The following is a 21,253-nucleotide window of genomic DNA, read 5'->3' on the forward strand; positions in this document are numbered from 1 at the left end:
TCATCGAATCATGCGTAAGTTATATCTTGAAAAGTGGACATTGGATCATGTAGAATAAGGATTTAAAATTAGAGTGCATGTACTGCTTTTTTTTTTCAATAATGAGTTTAACTTACCTTTTGGACATCCTAAAAGTGATACCTGCAGCACTTGTGATGCAAGTACTGCTAATGAGGAATAGATAAAAATTGCAGGTTGGCTTTAAAAGTCCAAAACGTGATAGAGACATAGCAAGAAGTACAACAAACACTGTGTACATTACATTAGATGTACAACAAACCATGCCATTGGTTAATTCCCTGTCTGGGAATACACATAATAGCAGAGGATATTGATAGGACGATTTGTTGCACTACAAGTTAAAATCTAGCAAAAAAAGGTAGTAATGAAATTGTTAGTCATGAGGTTAGTCATAAGTTGAAGATCTTCTGAAACAAAAGGACTATTTGATGCTTTAGACTGATTCCTTCTAGTCCAGAACAATAACTTTTTGATGGTGTGCATTAGCCAATTTTGGAAGAATTGAAAAGTGTTAAGGAAAAATTAAACAAGCTGCACAAGTATCGAGAAATGATTGTATTTTTTAACAGAAAGAATATGGTAATTTACACGAAAAATTACTTCACAAGTACAGAGAATTTATTAAAAAGAATTAATATTTCAAACAACGAGACACAACGAAAAATCTCTTGAATGAAAGAGATGATAAAATGGTTAAGAACAGAATCTTTTGGATGACACCTCTTTAAAGAAACTTATGACCACTTCATGCCCTTCAAAATGGTAATTATCTTCTCTGTGTCACATAACCTTTTCATGTACTCACCCCTTCAGTTATATGAACACAATGAGGATAATATGAACACAATTATACATAAAAATAATGATCTTAAATTACAAAATTGTATTACCAGAAAGAAAATCGAGAATAATAACAGATAAGTCACATTTAGGGAAATGGTAGGCATTGTCTTAATTTGCAAAATATATTATTTGTATAAAAAAATCTTAAATAGGTACACTAAAATTTACCTTCCATCCAGAGTATGTGGTCCATTCTGTAAAACAACATTTACATTGGCTGGATCTGAAAATGTGACGAAGCCAAATCCCCTCGATCTTCCAGATTCTGCATTCTTCATGACTACACAGTCAATTACTTCACCATATCTGGAGAAGTATCTTTGTAAATTATCCTGGGTCGTCTCCCAGGACAATCCTCCCACAAAGAGCTTGCTGGAAAGAAAATCAAGATTATACAACTGAAGACCAAGGAAATCTTCACATTTTATGGTACTAGCGATATTAAAATAAATGTGTAGATTTTCCTTTTATGTTAAATAGTATTCTGCTTATAAGAGATTCAGGTGACATTTTAAAACTTTTGTAGAAATGAGTCAAAAACATATGGTTTTTAAGGTTGTTATGAAAGTGACATCACATATTTACAATTTCTATTTTGAACAATATCACATAATTGGAAAAAGTTAAAAGATAATTTTTCACATATTTTTATTTTACAGTTTCAATCTGCATTGTTTATTAATAATAAAAAGCAAAAATATTTACTATCCAGGATGAGAGTCATCAATGTATGGAGCTATGCTACTTTGGTGTGGCTGTCTGCAAATAAAAAAACTATATAAATTATATATGATCGCCAACAGTATTTGTTTTTGAAATTTTGTTAGGATGGCATTTTGGAAACTTATAGTTGGATGAGTTCTGCAGGCTAAGTACTTTTTTAGTTTCAAGGGTTTTAGTAGTATATTCAATCAAGAAAAGATCCTATAGTTTTTTACCAAAATTTGAAAGTCACATTGTCTTATCTCTGTTAATTGATGTATTATAAATATCAGCTTCTGCAACACAACATTATCTGATTAAACCTATTTATCTAGAGGTCTTTTGTGAGAATAGTGAGAGTAAAGGTCAAAATACTGGAATATGTCAATTTGCTCATTTGCCAAAAGCATGTACTGGTCTAGAAATACAGTAGATATCATAAATAAATCTACAGACTAGATATCATAAATAAATTTAGCAGAAAGCCGGAGCCTCAAAAAGATGAGCCGGAGTAAGACAATTACATCTAAGAGAATATTTGTATCAATTTATATTTTGTATAATATTAAGACAAAAAACTAAAGTAGTGATAAAAAATTAACTTACATTACCTCAAATCAAAGTTTAAAATATATTGTCTTGACAATGAAATTTGTAGGTCAAAAGTCCAAATAATTAATAGAGTGGCAAGTGCAACAGGGCAAGTATCATAGCAGACTTTGCTTATTACAATGGTATTCCCACTCAATCTAATAAAGCGGAGAATGGCCCACTGAGCCATGCTCTTTCTGGCATAATTAGAATATGATACAATTGTAATAGTGACACGAGGGAGGGCCTTAACTGTAAACAGAGGGAGGCTATTAAAAAATCCAAATTTTTCATGAAATAGTTTATAGATATTCCCTTAAGTTACATGGACAAATCTTAAAGTTAAGAAAGTAAAACACCATATATAAGGGTGACATTAGACATAATTAGAAGTGACCATATATATAACAACTATGTGAACATTTAAGTGTTATTGAACAGAAGCAGATTAGAATAGTAAACAAGGCTAGAATGAAACAGTCGTTAAAAATATCTAAAAGGCTGCAGCCAGAGAGGAAAGTAATATGATAACTGTAAAAAACAGTAAGCCAGTGACAGCTAAACACCAAAATGCTTAGAGATGGTTTTATATACACATCCCTATAGCTGTAGTATAAGCTAAAACAGAGTTTCTGGAGTACATATTTTCCACATCCCTATAGCTATAGCATAAGCTAAAACAGAGTTTCTGGAGTACATATTTTGTATGGAGTACAAACAATTGATTATCTTTTTTGAACATATTGTTAAACATGTTAAATATTATCCACAATTTGCAGTTTTTGTACAAAACAAGTTTCACACTTTTTGTTTGCAGAACATTGCATAGTCTTCTTATTTTTCCCATGAATTTTATCCTTCTAATAGATAAGATGTTTTAAAAGTGGTATTGCCTGTGTTATACACACTGTATGTACGATTATTTTGATCGCTTGTTCCTGAAATAATTAACCAAAAAATTATTATGAGGGTTTAGTTGACACCTTTGTTGTTGATACTTGGTCATTTGGTAATGGTTCATGACTCATGTCACAGATAAATTACAGTATTTCATCTTGGGTTTTCCTCTTTAAATGACTAATGTTCTGATCACCATTGTTATTAGAGAAACATGTGTTCAAATCCTAAGATATTCCCAAGATAAACAAATAAACGGTTTACCATTAAACATTAATGCAATAGTTTGAGACAGACAATATTTAATAACTGATCCTAAATGATCATGGATGATGATCTTTGATGAGATCTGTTGAATATTAATAGGGGTTATTATTACTACATTTATTAACATTATGAGAATTGTAACCTATCTGAGTAAATGGGTTAATCTACTCAAAAAATTTGGTCAATGAACTGTAGATGATTGTTTACTTACTAATGTCAAAATCTACATCCCTTTAATGCAAAGTTAACCTTTCTACCTATGTTTTGGCACCTACATAAAGTAGTTTTTCTATTTCTCTGTAATCATATGTGAATTGTAACTTTTTAGAAATTAATTCCTATTTAATGGGAATAACCCACATTTGAAGTTTAAAATAAGTTTATTGACAGTTCAATTTCCATTTCGGAAATTGTTCTCAAAAGTTTTTTGATAAAGTATTTTGATGATTTCTGAAGTGGAAACTGAAAGTCAATAAACTTATTTTAAATTTCAATTGTGGCTTATTCCCATTAAAATAGTAATTAATTTAAGATGCCACAAGAAAATAGCTTCAGAACGATATTTTAGAAATGAATTGGGAGCCCTTGGCAACATGTTAAAATTTTGCACTTTTGATTTGACAATACAATGATATTGCATGCACAATGTACTTTAAACATGGATGTCATCTCAATCAAAAGTGATACTACTTCATTTTAAATATGCCAAACCAAAGAAAATATAGTAGTCAATTCAATAGAACAATTCACATACCTGTAACATCACCACTGCAAAGTAATGAGTGGATTCCAAATTATTTTAGATAATTTATGCAATGGTATCTATAAAGGTATTTCTATTTGAAAGGGATTATTACCTCAAACATGTTTCATAAAAATACCACAGGTCAGATAAAAATCCAGTATGTATCTATATATTATGATACCTATCCCATCCAAATAGAAATACTTTTATATGCACCGTTATAAAAGACCTAAAATAATTTTATACACACATCTAGTAAAGTGATTACATAATAAAACTTTACTTTCCAAATTATAACACAAAAATAAAAATGTCCCCCTTATTTTATAATAGTCCCTAACCAAATCCCAAAAGCTTAAGACATTAATTTAAAAACACAGTGTGTAAAATATAATGTATTCTACTTGGGTAATACTGAGTTGTTTATTGATATAAACACCCAGTGACCTATTGTAGAATCTTTTATATTGGCCACATTTTGACTATGCATATTCAAAATGAATAATAGCACAGCTTCGATAAGGCCTATAGTGGAAGAACATACATTTGGTTTGGGTTTAGAAGACCATTTTGAGCTAGAAAGCATCTGATTTTGATGGGTTTATACAAGAATGAAGGATAATATAAGAATAACACATGAAAGAAAATCATTGTCTTGATCACAACTTATAATATACATTTGAATCCTAAGTTTTAATGTAGCCATATGTGCTTGAGACAGGTGTGTCATATACTATTAGAAATAGTTAACTTTTATATTTAGTATATTTTTTAGAAATGAGAACATGGCAAGCATATAGTCTTTTGTATATTCAAGAATTGGCACGATTAAAGAATTGACACGATTCAAGAATGTATTCTAGTTCAGTTTTTTCATATTTACTATGAGTGGTAAAAGTATTATTTGAAACAATCACTTTAAATGTAAAAAAAGATTTTTTCAGGGCATTCAACTAGAATTACATATTTCGTTTTTAAGTGATAAACTCAAATTCGTATTAGACCATCCATACAGGTTTATTTTTTATTGCAAATTTGAAAAACGCAGGTAATAGATTATCGCTGCATCCCCAAAAATAAAGGTTATTTTATGTTTTAGACCAATTGATTAAAATCTGAGATTTGTATTATGGAAAATGTATTGGAACATGATATACAATCCAGTATATGGATAAAAAAATAGAAAGAAATGCACTATTGACTTTGAAAACCTACATTTAACATGGGATCCAGTCCAAGGACTATATATCTATTCTTCATTCACCACTTAGGTATGTAAGTATAAACAAGGTATGAGTCATATGAAAGCATGTAAGTCATAAGTAAATATATCACCAAAGGCCACTTTGACAACCACAAACAAGCTTAAACAAAAATTAAAGAGAAAAATAGCGGCTTCTATTTTTACGAAATTAAAATAGAAAGAATGTAGAATAGAACATATAGATTGTAATCAAATAGAACCTAGTGAACATGAACATACAATATCTTTTTAGACAGGTCTCAACACTTCTAGATACTATATTAAAACATCACAATTTTAAATCCTATATTATTTTAGATTTCAAAGTTAACAAATATAATGTAATATAAATTTTGTAAACTGTAAAATTTCAATAATTCTAATACATTATTATTTTAATTTAACATGTTTTCTATGTTGCAAAGTAACTCACATTTATTACTCAATGTGTTGTTTCTGATCATTAAACACAAATTTCATATTTTTGAAATAATGAATCTAGGTAGATACCAAAATTAAAAATGTGGTTTGAAGCAGCCATGCAAATGAAAAGGAAGTGACATAACCTAAAACCAACCTATAATTTTAAGTATTGTTTAAAATCAAATATGTACTTCATTTTCAATTTAAAACTATACCGTTGTGACCCAAACAAAATGGAAAAAATAACACAAATACTTTTGAAAAAGAAACGGTTATTTACAATTCATAAGATTCTAGGCATTCGTTCGGGGTCGGTGAACGCTAGCAGCATTTTGATAGATGAACAAAACACTCGCATCATTGACTATAAGTAATTAAAATGTATATTAAGGCACATAACTTTCACATTATAACTAATTACATGAAGATTGGTCGTGGAACTTGTTTCACCACTTAAAAAATATGTGAAAAATATTAAAGCACACGCTGTGACCTAATAAGCAGAATACTTAAAAAACTTGGCAAAATATGTAAATACCCCTTTTCATCATCATCCATAATCTCTTGTTTTAGTCGCAACATTCGCATGCTATTTTTCCACGCCGATTTGAAAACACTTTTACTACTTTTATTTTAATCCAGCCGGTTACACTCGCCACTCACCAACTACAAGCTACCATACTACAATGGCAGCTTCAGAACTTCCGTCAATTTTACGTAAATGTGATTTTAAGCGCCACCGCTACGCATGTTAGTAAAAAAAATTATTTGGAAAATACATACCCGTACTCATACTCTTCCATTATAATTAAGACTTCTTACACTAAACTTAAAATTAATTTAAATCTAACGTTAAGAACTATCCTAATTAACAACTACGATAGGAATACAATACACACCACAAGCATGATGACATGCCAAGTGGGAGGGGAATCAGGGGAAGGAACCGCCATGTTGATATTTTTCCCATGTTGCCAAGACTTTACATGTTCTGTCTCTTTTCAGTACACTATAAACAAGATTACTTTATCTCTCTCGATAAACTAGAAGAAGTTAAAATGTGGTAAAATTCAAACATTACGGATTTTACCGCCAGATTTTAAAACTAACAGAAATATTAAAACAATATAAAACTGATTTTTCATTAATTTTATTATTTAAAACGAGAATTTTTTATTTAGAAGAATAAGATAATCAAAAATTAAAAATACAAGGGTATTATAGTATACTAAAATTTGAGATTTTGCATTTAACATAGCTGAATACTCATGTCAGAAAAGATCAAAGTATAACGAGATGTCCGCCGCTTTCGGCCAATAGAGGTCCTAACATAATTTAAATCAAGAAAAATAAAAAAAAGTGAATTTTCCTAATCTGCGAAAATATAGAAAACTGTTACCTACCAAATACTATAATATCTTACTTAATCTATAATTTATGTGTTAAATATTTTAGTGATCAAGTTCCTTCTATATTAAGGAATTTGTTTCTTTTATAATAATTAGGTACTAGAATGTGGCCCGATTCCCGCATCCCGCATAGGGATTCTAGAACGTGCAATCAAAGAATATAGAGTCTATATTCTTTGGTGTGATGTTCTACTACAATGCTTTAGTTTTGTCACACCAAAAATATTCTATGGGAAGACATAGTAAATTATTAAAAGTGATATACCTGTTTATTAATAAAGTTAGTGTTGTACGAAGACTTAAAAACATGAGTAGAAGAACATTAATTATAGATTGAAATAATACCTAGATTTAATTTGGAAATGGATCTAAATAAAATCATCATTTCAACACAACACCAGACTGGTTTTTTATCAACAACAATTAAAATCAGAGCCTTACTTGAATATGATTATATTTAAAACAAAGCGTTCAAGTAAAATTAAATGATGAATAATAATTTATTAACAATGGAAATTCCTACCACTTCTCAAAGTAATCCAATATACTCTACTGTTGCATCTCAACAAACTAGTCCAAAATTTCCACTAAAAGAACAAGCCATCATCTTCAGTTCAGTTAATGGCGCAAAATTGCAAGATTACCTATTACAACTAGGACCACTCGTTGAACCAAAAAATATTATTTATTCGTCAAGAATCTCTAATAACCGAGTATGTATTTACCTTTCCAGTAAAGCTGTAGTTGATGATTTTCTCAATAAAACAGGATCCATTAATAAACAATGAAGTACTTCTAGCACGTAGACTAATCACCCCATCAGAACGTCTTCTCTTATCTAATGTTAGTCCAACAATATCACATGAAATATTGAGCAATCTTCTCCAGAACCTAGGCCCGAAATTGATGTCACCGATAACCTGTTTGAGAATTGGAGCTACAAATCCTGAATATAGCCACATACTCAGTTTTAGGCGTCAAGTATACATAGAACCCCTAGATAATCTAACCATACCTGATTTTATCGTGGTCAATCATAATAATGTTAGCAACTAAATATTTTTATCCAGCGACCAATCGCTTTTGTTTCAAATGCAAACAAAATGGCCATCTTGCCTCACAATGTTCATCAGAAACCTCTCCCCTAATCAATTCTGATATACCAAATACTACTCCAACTTCTAATTCACCTAAAAATATCACTTCTCATTTTCCTACTACAGACAACCACGAAAATAATTCACTAACTTCTCATATTCCAATAAATTTGATGGAGGTGTCAAATGTTACCCTTCCAACTACGGAAACATCAACAACATTAACCAAAAGATATCTACCTCAAACCCCATCTCCAATAGAAGAACAATCAACCAACCTTTTTCACAAGGGAGGTAATAAAAGTAGTTCTACATCCAAAAAAATAAGGACTGACACCAATTTTGAACCTAATAAAAACATAATACCATCAATTCAAGATTCACTCCAAAAACAAGAGATACAAGTGGGCCAGAAATTACAAAATCAAATTGCCACAACTAGAGTAACAACAGAAACCGAAGAAGCTGCTAAAAGATTTACCAATCAACGTTTAGAAGCATACGTCTTAAGCTACGATCAATTTCGGGATTTACTAAATGAGGCATACGGAGCTAAAGACGTTTATAATATTGTTAAGGATTATACACCAGATTTAACATCACTCATTAAAATGCTTGTAGACACTCATGCTCCTTTTACTGACTCAAAATTAAAAAACTATTAAAACATGAAATATTTGAACCCGATAGTGATTAATTGTGTTTCAACTAAATAATAAATCGCCTTCAATAGTGTATTACAATGGAATTTAAATGGGTACTATGCATATTTAACCATGCTACAGCTTCTTCTCGCAAAGCGTGCACCAGATCTTATTTCTTTACAAGAAACCCACTTTAGAAATAACACAATGCACAACCTGAAAGGTTACACTGAATTTTGCAACCCAATCAGAATTATGCCAGTGGAGGAGTAGCTCTATATATAAAGTCAAATATACCTGTCCAAAAAATAAACCTCATAACTAATATCGAAGCAGCAGCCGTAACAGTACTGGCCCCACTAAAGTTCAATGTTGGTAGCATCTATATTTCACCAAATCAAACTCTAACTAAATCCGAATTACTTAATCTTCTCCAACAAATTCCCTCACCTCGAATAATCAAGAGAGATTTTAATGGCCATAACATTATATGGGGATGAAATAAACAACACCGAGGGGAAATATGTTAGAAAACGTTTTTAACACTATGAACTTATGCCTAATCAACGACGCCTCTCCAACAAGATTCAATATGGCTCCGGGAACATTTTCCGCCATTGATCTTACCATATGTGAATCTTCGTTGCTCACCCAATTCGACTGGGTAGCACTAAAAGATTTATATAGTAGTGACCACTTCCCAATCTTAATAAAACATACCGCTAATTTAAACACAAACACAATACAACTCAAAAAAATGGAAACTAAATTGGATTGAATTTGAGAAAATTGTATCAGACAGAATGAATCAGATTAAAATTTCAGACTCTATTGATGACACACTCACATGCTTCAATCAGCTTATACTTGATACTGCTAATATAGCCATAGGAAAATCTAAACTTAAAAAAAACACAAACCAGTTCTCTGGGGGAATATAAGACAATTTGGAACCGATACAAAAAGTACAAAAGTATTGATCTATTAACAGAGTACAAAAACGTAGAACTGAAGTCAGAAGAATCATAAAAAAAGCAAACAAGAATCATGGCAGCAATACATATCTAGCATAAACAGCAGTACAGATATATCATCCGTTTGGAAAAAAGTTTGGAAAAAAATAACAGGACAGCACACCTACCAACAAATTGTAAGTCTGGAAAAAGAAAGAACGTTACTAACTGACACACAGGATATAGTAAATGAATTAGCTGATGCCTATCAAAAATTCTCATCCAGCCAAATTTACAGTAACGAATTCCTAATCTACAAACAAGAGGAGGAGGCAGTACCTACCTATTATAATCTCTGACGATTTCAACCCAATAAATACACCCCTTAGTTATGGGGAGCTTCAAGAAGCATTTAATAGCATGAAAGACATTTTACCAGGTCCAGATGACATACCAATACAATTTATTAAAAAACTTCCCATAGTAGCAAAAGAGTTTCTGCTCAAAATTTTTAATATTATTTGGTCAAAAAAATCATTCCCAAAAATCTGGAAAATTATTTTATTTATCGTATGGCAATTACAACACATTTAGAACATATTGATTTCTCACGTTCCAGTCGAAAGGCATGGGGACTGATCCGCAAACTGGGCGAAGCAAGCAGAGCGCAACACTTAAACAAATCAACAATTGAGCCAAATAAAATAGCCAATAGAATAATTGAGAACTCCCGAGCTCCATCTGAGAAAACTCATACATCTACCGTAAAAAGAGCTCTTAAACAACTTAAAGCAAATACTCCCGCAACATCAGAATACTCACGTGCCTTCTCATTGGATGAAATAAACGAAGCGCTTAATCAAACTAAAACAGGAAAAGCAGCAGGCTTCGATGGAATGTATCCTGAGTTTATAGTCCACACTGGTACAAAAACACGACAGTGGCTCAAAAAATTCTTTAGCGACATTGTGAATACAGCTGTGCTACCCCCAGAATTCAAAAGAACAAAAATTATCGCAATCCAGAAGCCTGGCAAAGACAACAAGCTGCCTGAAAGTTACCGGCCTATTGCCTTACTCAGTTGCTGTTATAAATTACTAGAACGACTTTTATATAACCGAATATGTGACACCATTGAGGATGCGATACCAATTGAACAAGCTGGATTTAGAAGTTGCTGTGACCAAGTGCTGTCCTTAACTACATTTATTGAAGCTGGCTTTGATTTGACGCGAAAAATCTGCCATAACATTTATAGATCTCACGGCTGCGTATGAAACTGTGTGGAGAGAGGGCCTTATTTATAAAAGCTGATGAAAATCATACCTTGCCTCAAAACTTGTCAGCTGATAAACAATCTACTGACTAACAGACTGTTTCAGGTATATATGAATGATGCACAGAGTAACGTTAGAAAACTTAACAACGGCTTACCTCAAGGCTCAGTGCTAGCTCCTTTATTATTTAACCTTTATACAGCAGATATACCTGAAACAAAATCAAGAAAATTTGCTTATGCTGACGACCTGGCCATTGGCTTCCAAGATAATAGTAAAGAAGCAGGAGAACGAGCTCTAAACGAGGACTTAACTACACTAAGTAACTATTTTAAGAACTGGCGCTTACGTCCTAACACAAGCAAAACTGAAACCTGTCTCTTTCACCTGTCGAATCAACTTGCGGGCGATACTCTCAATGTAACTCTAAATGATACAGCTATCAAACATAACAACAACCCCAAATATCTAGGCGTCACACTTGATAGAACACTCACCTTCAAAAGTCATCTTAGAAACACAGCCGGTAAACTAAGAACAAGAAATAACTTAATATCAAAACTTGCCGGAACAACTTGGGGTGCTTCTGCAGATACTCTTCGGACTTCTGCTCTAGCTTTGGTTTTTTCAGTGGCAGAATATTGTGCACCAGTATGGCTAAATAGTGCACATACAAGCAAAATCGATGTCCAACTTAACCAAACCATGAGAATAATCACTGGAACAATAAAACCAACGCCAGTGAGATGGCTGCCTACTCTGAGCAATATTGCTCCACCAGATCTACGCCGTACAGCAGCATTAGTGATAGAGTACCAGAAAATTGTAGCCAACGTACAATTACCAATACATCAAGATATCCCAGACATCTCAAAAGAGCACCAGCGACTGAGATCTAGAAATCCTCCAATACGATCTGCCCGAAAAATTGGCAATTCCTATGATATACATAGGCAATGGACAACAAGATGGATGCCAACAGTAGAATCGGACTATATTAAGATATCCACCCCAACTCAGGGTTTCATCGGATCAAATCTGCCCCGGCCCACTTGAGCAAGTACCGGATATGGTAAATGTGCTGATTCGCTGTTCAGGTGGGGTCGTGCAGAAAGTCCACAGTGCGATTGCGGACAATCTAGACAGACCATAAGCCATTGTGTTTCAGACTGCTTGAATCGTGCCTACCGTGGAAACCTCCAGGACTTTGCGGAATGTTCCCCAGAAGCAATTGAATGGCTATGCAAATTGGACATTAATATTTAGTGTCATTCATTATGTCATCTTTCGTGTTTAAATAATATATTTAATATATATGTAAATATTATTGTATATGTATATTTATCGTACTGTGAAAGTCCATACGCTAAATAAAAACACATTTTGAACAAATACACAAACACTAGTAATATAGGTATTTGACAAACTTTAAATAGTTACAAACAAACATCATGTGTATTTATATAATCAATTGACTCTGAAGTTGCAAACAGGAAGTCTTCAGGGCTACCATTGTAGGATCTTGAGGGACACTCTTGAATAATGTGGTCGATGGTTTGGTTCTCCCCACAGTCACATTGAGGAGACGGGTTCTTTCCCCATTTATGTAGCATGTATGCACATCTGCCATGTCTGGTTCGGATCCTATTTAGAGTGGACCATGTTTTGCGTGGAAGATCAAAACCTGGTGGCTTGTGGGTAATGCAGGGCATGTTATTTTTCCATTCGTTCCATTCTTGGGACCATGCATTCGTGATGTTGAACTCCTCATGTATCATTCTTGCCGTTTTCATTGGTGGTTTTCTAGAACGGAGACGGGTATTTCGTGCATCCTCGGTATCTTGGTGGATCGGCAGGTTTATATTGTTCATGATCTTTTTGTATTCACGTGTAAGTGCGTCGACTCGTCGTAAATGTGGAGGTGGGATGTAACGTAATACTGGAAGCCATTGGGTGGGAGTTGATTTAATTGTACCAGCTATCATCCTCATAGTGCTGTGCAGCTGATTGTCGACCTTTTTTACGTGTGGACTGTGTAGCCATACTGGAGCACAATATTCAGCGGTCGAGAAAACAAGGGCTAAGGCAGTAGAGCGGAGAGTGGAAACCGATGCTCCCCAGGTGGTACCGCAAAGCTTCTGTATAATGTTATTTCTTGTACTCAACTTTTGGGCAGTTTTTGTTAAATGCTCTTTAAATGATAGCGTTCTGTCTAGTGTTACGCCCAGGTACTTCTGTGTTTTGTTGTGGGTAAGTGTGGTATTTTCAAACCGTATGTTGAGTTCCTTTCCAGCAAGTTTATTGTTCAAGTGAAAGCAACTAACTTCTGTTTTGGATGCATTTGGTTGGAATCTGGAATCTGGAAAATGCCATCGTTATTCCGATTATCAGAGCAAATAAAGATAAATTACACCCAGATTCATATCGTCCTATCTCATTAACATCTTTCTCATGTAAACTTATGGAAAAAATAGTTAACAAAAGATTAATGTAGACCTTGGAACACAATGATCAACTTATCATCGAACAAGCTGGATTTAGACCAGGCAGATTTACAAACGATAACATTATCAATCTGGAAAACGCTATTCACGAAGCTTTTAAAAATAACGAAAAATGTATGGCAATTTACTTTGACATAACTAAAGCATTTGACACAGTATGGAAACACCGTATATTGAACATTCTAAAAAAGCTTGGACATCATGGGAATATTTTGGCCTACATAAGCAATTTTTTAACTCAAAGAACATTTCAAGTCCGAGCAAACGGTGGTATATCTTATATTAGAGAATAACAAAATGGAATCCCACAAGGATCGATTATCAGTCCTACTCTATTTTTGATAGTAATAAACGATAAAATAATAAAAATCATTGCGAAACCTGTTCAAGCAAGACTATAATATGCTGATGACCTGATTTTTTACATCAAAGACAAGAACCTTAATAATATGGCGTCAATATTACAAGAACACTTAAATAAACTTGTAAATTGGTCCCTAAGGTCTGGTTTTAGTTTTTGTTCCAATAAAATAAAATGTATACTATTTTCAAAGAAACATGTCGAGGATAAACCAAAATTTTGATTCTCACTCATGAGAATCAAAATCTTTCCTATCCAAACGAAATAAAATTCCTAGGAACGATATTTGATCAACAGTTAAATTGGAAAAGTCATATTCAGCAGTTAGTTCTTTTATGCCGAAATGGCCTTAATTTGTTAAAGTACCTAGCTCACAGAACTTGGGGCGCTGATGGTAAAACACTGCTGATAGATACATGTCAAGCGTGCAATAAGTTGACAGTAGCTTTAGAAAATGCTAAGTTACACAATGATGAAGCTGAGGTTAAAAAAACTTAAAACTGAACAAGAATTACATCATAGAAAAGCTGAAGCAGATCAACAGGCAGTTAGAGACGCAGTAGAGGAAGCAAACTTAAACCCAGATGTGCATGCAATAAGTTTTGATCTACAGCTGAAACCCTTAACACACCAAAGTTTACCACTGGTCCTATGTTATATAAGAGAAAACTGTGGTGCTATAATTTAAGCATACATTCCCTTGGAGATTGTCAGGGTCACTTTTTTATGTGGGATGAATCTACTGCTAAAAGAGGGTCGGACGAAATGTACTTTAAGAAAAATAATATTCGTGGCAGAAAACTAATAGCTATTTCAAACAATTGCTGCGGACAAAATTAAAACTGTACCAGCGTTGGTCTTTGACTTTATCTTTTACAAATGGCTATTTTAAAGAAATAGTTCATATATTTCCTCAGGTAGGACATACAATGTTGCCAAGCGACAGATACTTTTCTGTTGTAGAAAATTATGTCAAAAAAAACTCTGCAATTGTCTATTCGCCCAATCACTGGGAAGATATTTTAAAGAAATGTCAGAAAAAGAAACCTTTTCTAGTAACTAGGGTCCAGCAAGAGGATATATACGATTGTTAAGTACTGAAAAGCTGTTTTAATCAATCGGTAGGTATTTTACAAAGTAGTGTGAAATAATGCCTATCTTCAAAAATTCCGAAAAATATACAATATTCAGCATCATACAACGGATTATTTAATTTCATGTCCTTGAATAAAAGAGGAAGACCAATAGCTGCAAAAGAAAAATTTTATACATTTACTCAAAAATATAATCATCCCCCTAGTAATTATCCACAAAAACTGAAAGATTTAAAATCATTCTTGGAATGGATTTCCGCTTTTTATCACGAATGGTATATAAAATTAAAATAAACTTCTACTACCTACCAAATTATGTTAAAGTTAACACCACTTAACATGTTACGTTAAACTTTTTCAAATATTTTACACAAAGCCCGAAATACACAAAGCGACATGGATTATGCCTGGAGGAACAACCGCTAACCAAATTGATCATGTCTTAGACAAACGGGCCGCAACAAGCATACAAGATGTGAAAAGCTGAAGAGGAGCATGCTGCGGATCTGACCATCTACTAGTACAGATAAAATACAGATGCAGAATTCAGAGAAACAGGAAGGAAAGACAGAAACAAAGAACAGAACAGCTAGATATACAAAAATTGAAACAACAAGATGTCAAACAGAACTATGCAAGAGAAATAACACAAACACTGACATACACAGGCAGTCTAGGCACCGAAGAACATTGGGAAGAAATCAAAACAAAAGTTATTGACGCAGCAAGAAAAATCATAGGCAAGAAAAAGAAAAATACAAAAAGGGAATGGTTCAATGACGAGTGTAATAAGGCCATACAGAAAAGAAATGAGAACACAAAAAATGTATGGAAAGAAGAACCAGAGAAAGAAGGGCAAGTTACTAAGATGCAAGATGGAGGGCAGATAAAATATGCCGAACAGAGAAAAGAAAATACGAAAACGGCAATATACAGAAAATGGAAGAAAATCTTCAAAACAACAATATAAGAGAATCGTACAGATATCTTAATTTAAGAGAAGGATACAAACCCCGAACAAATCTATGCAGAAATCAAGAAGGGCAAATAACCAGTGATCCAAAACAAATAAAATCAGTCTGGAAAGCCTATTTCCAAACTCATTTAGGGACACAAGAAAATGAAGAGCATATGGACATGCATCACAATGAGGGAGACACCGAAAATATAGAACCCCCAACGATGGAAGAGGTAAAACAGGCAATACGAGCACAAAAGAACAATAAGGCTCCAGGTATTGACAACGTCCCACCTGAGCTATATAAATTAGGTGGCGATCACCTAGTAGGACAAATGCATGTGCTCATGAACAAGATTTGGAATGATGAAAAGATCCCTAATGATTGGAAAACCGGGATTATATGCCCAATCTATAACAAAGGGGATAAACTAAAATGCGAAAATTATCGGGGCATAACCCTCTTGTGCACGGCGTACAAAATTTTTACTTACATACTAAACAAACGACTCCAACAACTAACTGAAAATATTGTCGGGGAATATCAAACTGGTTTCTGACAAGGAAGATCTACAACTGACCAACTATTCACAGTGAAACAAATCTTAAACAAATCGTGGGAATACGACATTGACGTCCACAACATATTCATAGATTTCAAACAAGCCTACGACTCAATTAATAGGAACAAGTTATATCAAATATTGCAGAGCTTTAATATCCCCCAAAAATACATCCCACTGGTAAAAACAACAATGGATTCGTCAATAGCAACTGTCAGAGTCCAAAATGAGCTCACTGAAAACTTTACGATAGCCCAAGGATTAAAGCAAGGAGACGGGCTGGCACCGACACTATTCAACCTGACCTTGGAATACGTAATAAGACAGCTAAATATAGGAAGAGGTAATCTCCTAACAAATAAATCAATACAGATTGCCGCCTATGCCGATGATATCAGCATCATGTCTCACAGAACAGAAGAGGCGGCAGAAATATATTCACAATTAAAATCAAAGGCAAAAGAGACCGGACTAGAAATAAATATTCAAAAGACAAAAAGTTAACACAGGCAAGAGCTAGAGGAACCCGACGCACAGTTGAGTTAGAGGACGATATTGAAACGGTAGAAAGTTTCACCTATTTAGGAGTTACATTAAACACGGATGGAACAGAAGAACCAGAAATCCAAAGAAGAATAGTAAAGGGAAACAAAGCTTATTTTTCACTCGATCATGTGTTTCGCTCCAAAAACACACACTGGAGATCAAAAATCAGGGTCTACAAAACTATTATCAGACCAATAGTATGTTAAGGATGCGAGACATGGGTGATGACAGAAGAGACAAAAAGAAAACTGCAAGTCTTCTAAAGAAAAGTCCTAAGAAAGATATTTGGACCTATTAACGAAAACGGAATATGGAGATCCAGGTATAACAATGAACTCTACCAACTGTTCAAAGAGACACCGATCTCAGAATTCGCTAAACTTCAGAGACTTCGCTGGGCTGGTCATGTAGTAAGAATGGAGACAGAAAGATTGCCGAAAAGAGCCCTTGATAGTAAAATCCAGGGCGCAAGACCAAAAGGAAGGCCACGGAAAAGATGGGAGGATGAAGTGGCAGCGGACGCGCAAAATTTGCTAGACGTGAGAATCTGAAGAAGATCGGCGCGGGACCGACAAGGTTGGAGGCATAGTTTGGAGGAGGCGAAGGCCCGATTTGGGCTGTAGCGCCATTGGAGAGAGAGAGAGATTTCATATTTTGCCTACTGATTAACAACATAATTAGCTAATTTTACCATGATTCATAGTGTTATATTTATTAATAAAAAATACAAGAATATTTTTTTCAAAATTCAACACTTTAAAACTCAAATCTTAAAAGAAAATTAAAGAAAAGTACTTCTCAGGAACTTTTTAAAATCATGTTGTTTGTTATACACGATTTTGTGTAGGTAATAATTAACTTTAAAAACAATCTTTGTACGTTTTCCATAGATTAATTGAGTATAATATATTTTAAATTAGGTATATTAGACCGACGAATATAAATTAGCGGGCCAAGAAAAAAAGTCCTTTGGTATGCAAACGACTTCACCCTCGACCAAGAGGGAATAACCCACAGAGACTATTTTTTATGTTTAAAAAGGAAAAAACTGACTTTTAGATATGGTAATTTCTCTTTAAAAAGCAAGTAGCATACATCAAATGAACCGCTGAGATGCAAATTTCAAGTGAATGGAAACGAACTGAATACACCCTTGGGGTATTACTGTTAAATAATAAAACTAGTTATGTACTTCTTTGGATATTCTACACACTTATATACATTTAAGCTAAATTCGTGCATGAAGAGGAAGTATCTGGTAGTTAGTGATATCCTTAACAGTGCGTTAGTGTGCTTAGATAAATTAGCACGAGACGTGTTCCGGAGTATGTCTTACCCCACACTAAACTAACGCAGGAAGTTAAAATTTTTAAATTTAATCACTTAAAAATGGTTAATCTTGGTTTTTTACTTATTTATGATTCAAATAAATTAAATATGGTACTGTACAAGTCTTGTATTTAAATGATAAACATAATTTTTCCAACATATTGGAATGATGCTAGTAAAAAAACACAAGTGAACAATAATACATTCAGATATTTTTTTTCTTTGGTAATTGGTGGTCCATTTCTTCATCTTGTTTCAATGACCTCGTCGTCTTCGAATAGCTCTTTTATGTATTCTTCCCATCTGTTTATTTTATCTGAACAATCCGTTATTATCTTGTTATTTTTATTCATGATATTTCCGATACCTTCTTCTTGTATATGCCAGCTGTCTCTTTGATTTTCCGGTGTATGTTAAAACTGTCATGTTGTTTATCTAATCTTTCTATTTCTTCACACTTTTCTGATAGCCACAGTTCCTTAGCTTCTTTGATTTTCTGTTTGAATATTTTATTAATTTTTTTGTACTGTTGTTCGTTTTTATTCTTGTGTGCCCTTCTTTCCGTCATCAGTTCTTTTATCTCTTGTGTGATCCATTGTTTATTTTTAGATGATGTGTCTTTTTGAAGTTTTTGTTGTGTGATATTTCTCAAGATCTCTTCTACTTTCCTCCATGTATCTGTTGTTGTCAATTGCTTTTGACTTTCTACTTTCTGAACTTCTTTGTGCACTTGTTCTTTGATTTCTTGGTATATATCAGTTTCTATTAGTTTTGTCAGATTGATTCTCGGTATTTTGACAGTTGTTTTTAACTTTTTTAACTTGAGTTTCATGATAGCTAGAACTAGATTGTGGTCACTTGTTATATCTGCTCCTGGGTACGCTTTAGCCGTTATTATGGCATTTCGGAATCTTTGATTTATTATTATGTAATCTATTTGGTTTCTTATTATAATTTCACCATCATCTCTAGGTGCTTTCCATGTATATATTCTTCGATTTGGGAGTTTATACCACGTGTTTTTCATAATGAATTCGTTTTCTTTGCAAAACTGAACTAGTCTTTCACCTCTTTCATTACGTATTCCCAGTCCGGGTTCTCCTACTACTTCTCCATCTCTTGTACCTTTGAGTTAAAGTCACCCAAAATCAAATTTACTTCTTCTGTTTTAGTTTCATTGAATGTTTTGTTTATGTTATTATAGAAGCTGTTTACTTCTTCCTCTGTGCTATCATATGTTAGTGCATACACTACAATGATGTTTATGTTGCACGGTATAGCGTTTAATTTCAATAGTGCCATTCTATCCGTTATCGATATATATATATATATATATATATATATATATATATATATATATATATATATATAATATATATATATATATATATATATATATATATATATATATATATATATATATACATATATATATATATATATATATATTCCCGAGAACTCAGTAATTTTCATATATATATATATATATATATATATACATACATATAAATACTTTGTAGATTTATCTATTATATCTGTATAATTATAACAATTCGCCAAGTAACATGTTCGATATCTAAAAATCTCAACATATGGTACATCGGCCTTTTTTAGCCTAGGTAATCCATCAAATCCGATAAAATATGTTCAAAAATGAATATTAATCATCCTCGTCTGCTTTCAGCGATGTCTGCTAATACGTCAATTCGAGACGAGGATCCGGATCAGACCTATCCCTTCTGTTCTATACATGATGTCACGTCGCGCAGGATGCAGCACGTTTTTTCATATTATTTATAAAATATGGCGACATGTATACGCAACCGAGTTGTTGGGGCTCGTTTTGTTTCGCTATCAAGATGGAAAATGATTCCTTGTACACCAAATGGAATAGACAATAGGGCAACATCCCTAAACTATATAGGGAGATTTAACAAAAAGGTCATTCGTACATATACTCGTCTTTGAATTCGTTTCAGCTGGACTTTAGCTTTAGTAAACGAAAACTCGTTCCGAATATAATGAACAAATGTCTGTATATCAAAAAATTTAAAATAAGAAAAATAATTTCAATACGAACGCGTACGGAATAGAGCATCTATGGGATACAATATAATCTAATGCAGATCGAAATATTGAAGCAGATGAAAAAGATATTCATAAAAATTAAACAATATAAAACATATATTATTAAATAAACCTAAATCAATTTCGACTTAATTTGAACCTAAATAAAATAAGACGGAATTTATTTTATTTAATTTGAAAGCAAGCTTCAATAAATATGAAGTCCATATTTACACCTACCACCTACATTAATATCACAATCTCAGCTCAACTTCGAGAATATAACTTTTATTGTTTTTATGATTTCAACTGTTATTTTAATCGAGGTTCTAATCTATTTCATAGTCTTTAGAAAGCAACTTACCCAGACGATGTTTATGAAATAAAATGAGGGTAAGCGGGTATAATATACTACTAGCTGGTAATGTAATACTTTGATTACATTGGTAGTGTGTTGGCCAAATCGTGCTAAACTTAGCCACTAAGACATCAAATACCAGAATATTTCTTCAGATCATAATAATGAAAAGATATTCTTCAACATAACAAATATTACACCGAAATGGTGGCATCTCCTGAGGTACAAAGTTCTGGGCTTAGCCGGGCTAATCCTAGAAATTTCTGTCCCAGAGGACAGAAAATGATATTATTATATCAAATAATAATAATGCGCCAAAGCAGGTGGCGCCTCTGTACGCTAACCACCGCAGTGGTGAAGT

The 21,253-nt window shown here is 33.2% G+C and overlaps 1 protein-coding gene across 8 annotated transcripts in view; it reads right to left on the reverse strand.

Annotated features, from left to right (window-relative positions):
- Positions 1–6,674, reverse strand: part of Hrb27C (Heterogeneous nuclear ribonucleoprotein at 27C) — a 54,256-nt gene extending 47,582 nt beyond the window's left edge. For 2 of the 8 annotated variants that reach the window (XM_072539876.1, XM_072539893.1), the window contains exons 1-3: positions 6,271–6,461; positions 1,570–1,623; positions 1,033–1,236 (exon numbers count right to left, since the gene is read on the reverse strand). In XM_072539876.1, coding sequence (XP_072395977.1) covers positions 1,033–1,236; positions 1,570–1,623; positions 6,271–6,320 — 308 coding nt within the window. In that variant the 5' untranslated portion in view covers positions 6,321–6,461. Of the gene's footprint in view, positions 1–1,032; positions 1,237–1,569; positions 1,624–6,270; positions 6,462–6,515 lie in introns of those variants that run through there. The other 6 variants (XM_072539885.1, XM_072539908.1, XM_072539917.1 and 3 more) reach the window with 6 other exon arrangements.
- Positions 6,675–21,253: the final 14,579 nt, after the last annotated feature.

Source organism: Diabrotica undecimpunctata, chromosome 1, assembly GCF_040954645.1.
Source record: "Diabrotica undecimpunctata isolate CICGRU chromosome 1, icDiaUnde3, whole genome shotgun sequence".
Lineage (NCBI taxonomy): Eukaryota > Metazoa > Arthropoda > Insecta > Coleoptera > Chrysomelidae > Diabrotica > Diabrotica undecimpunctata.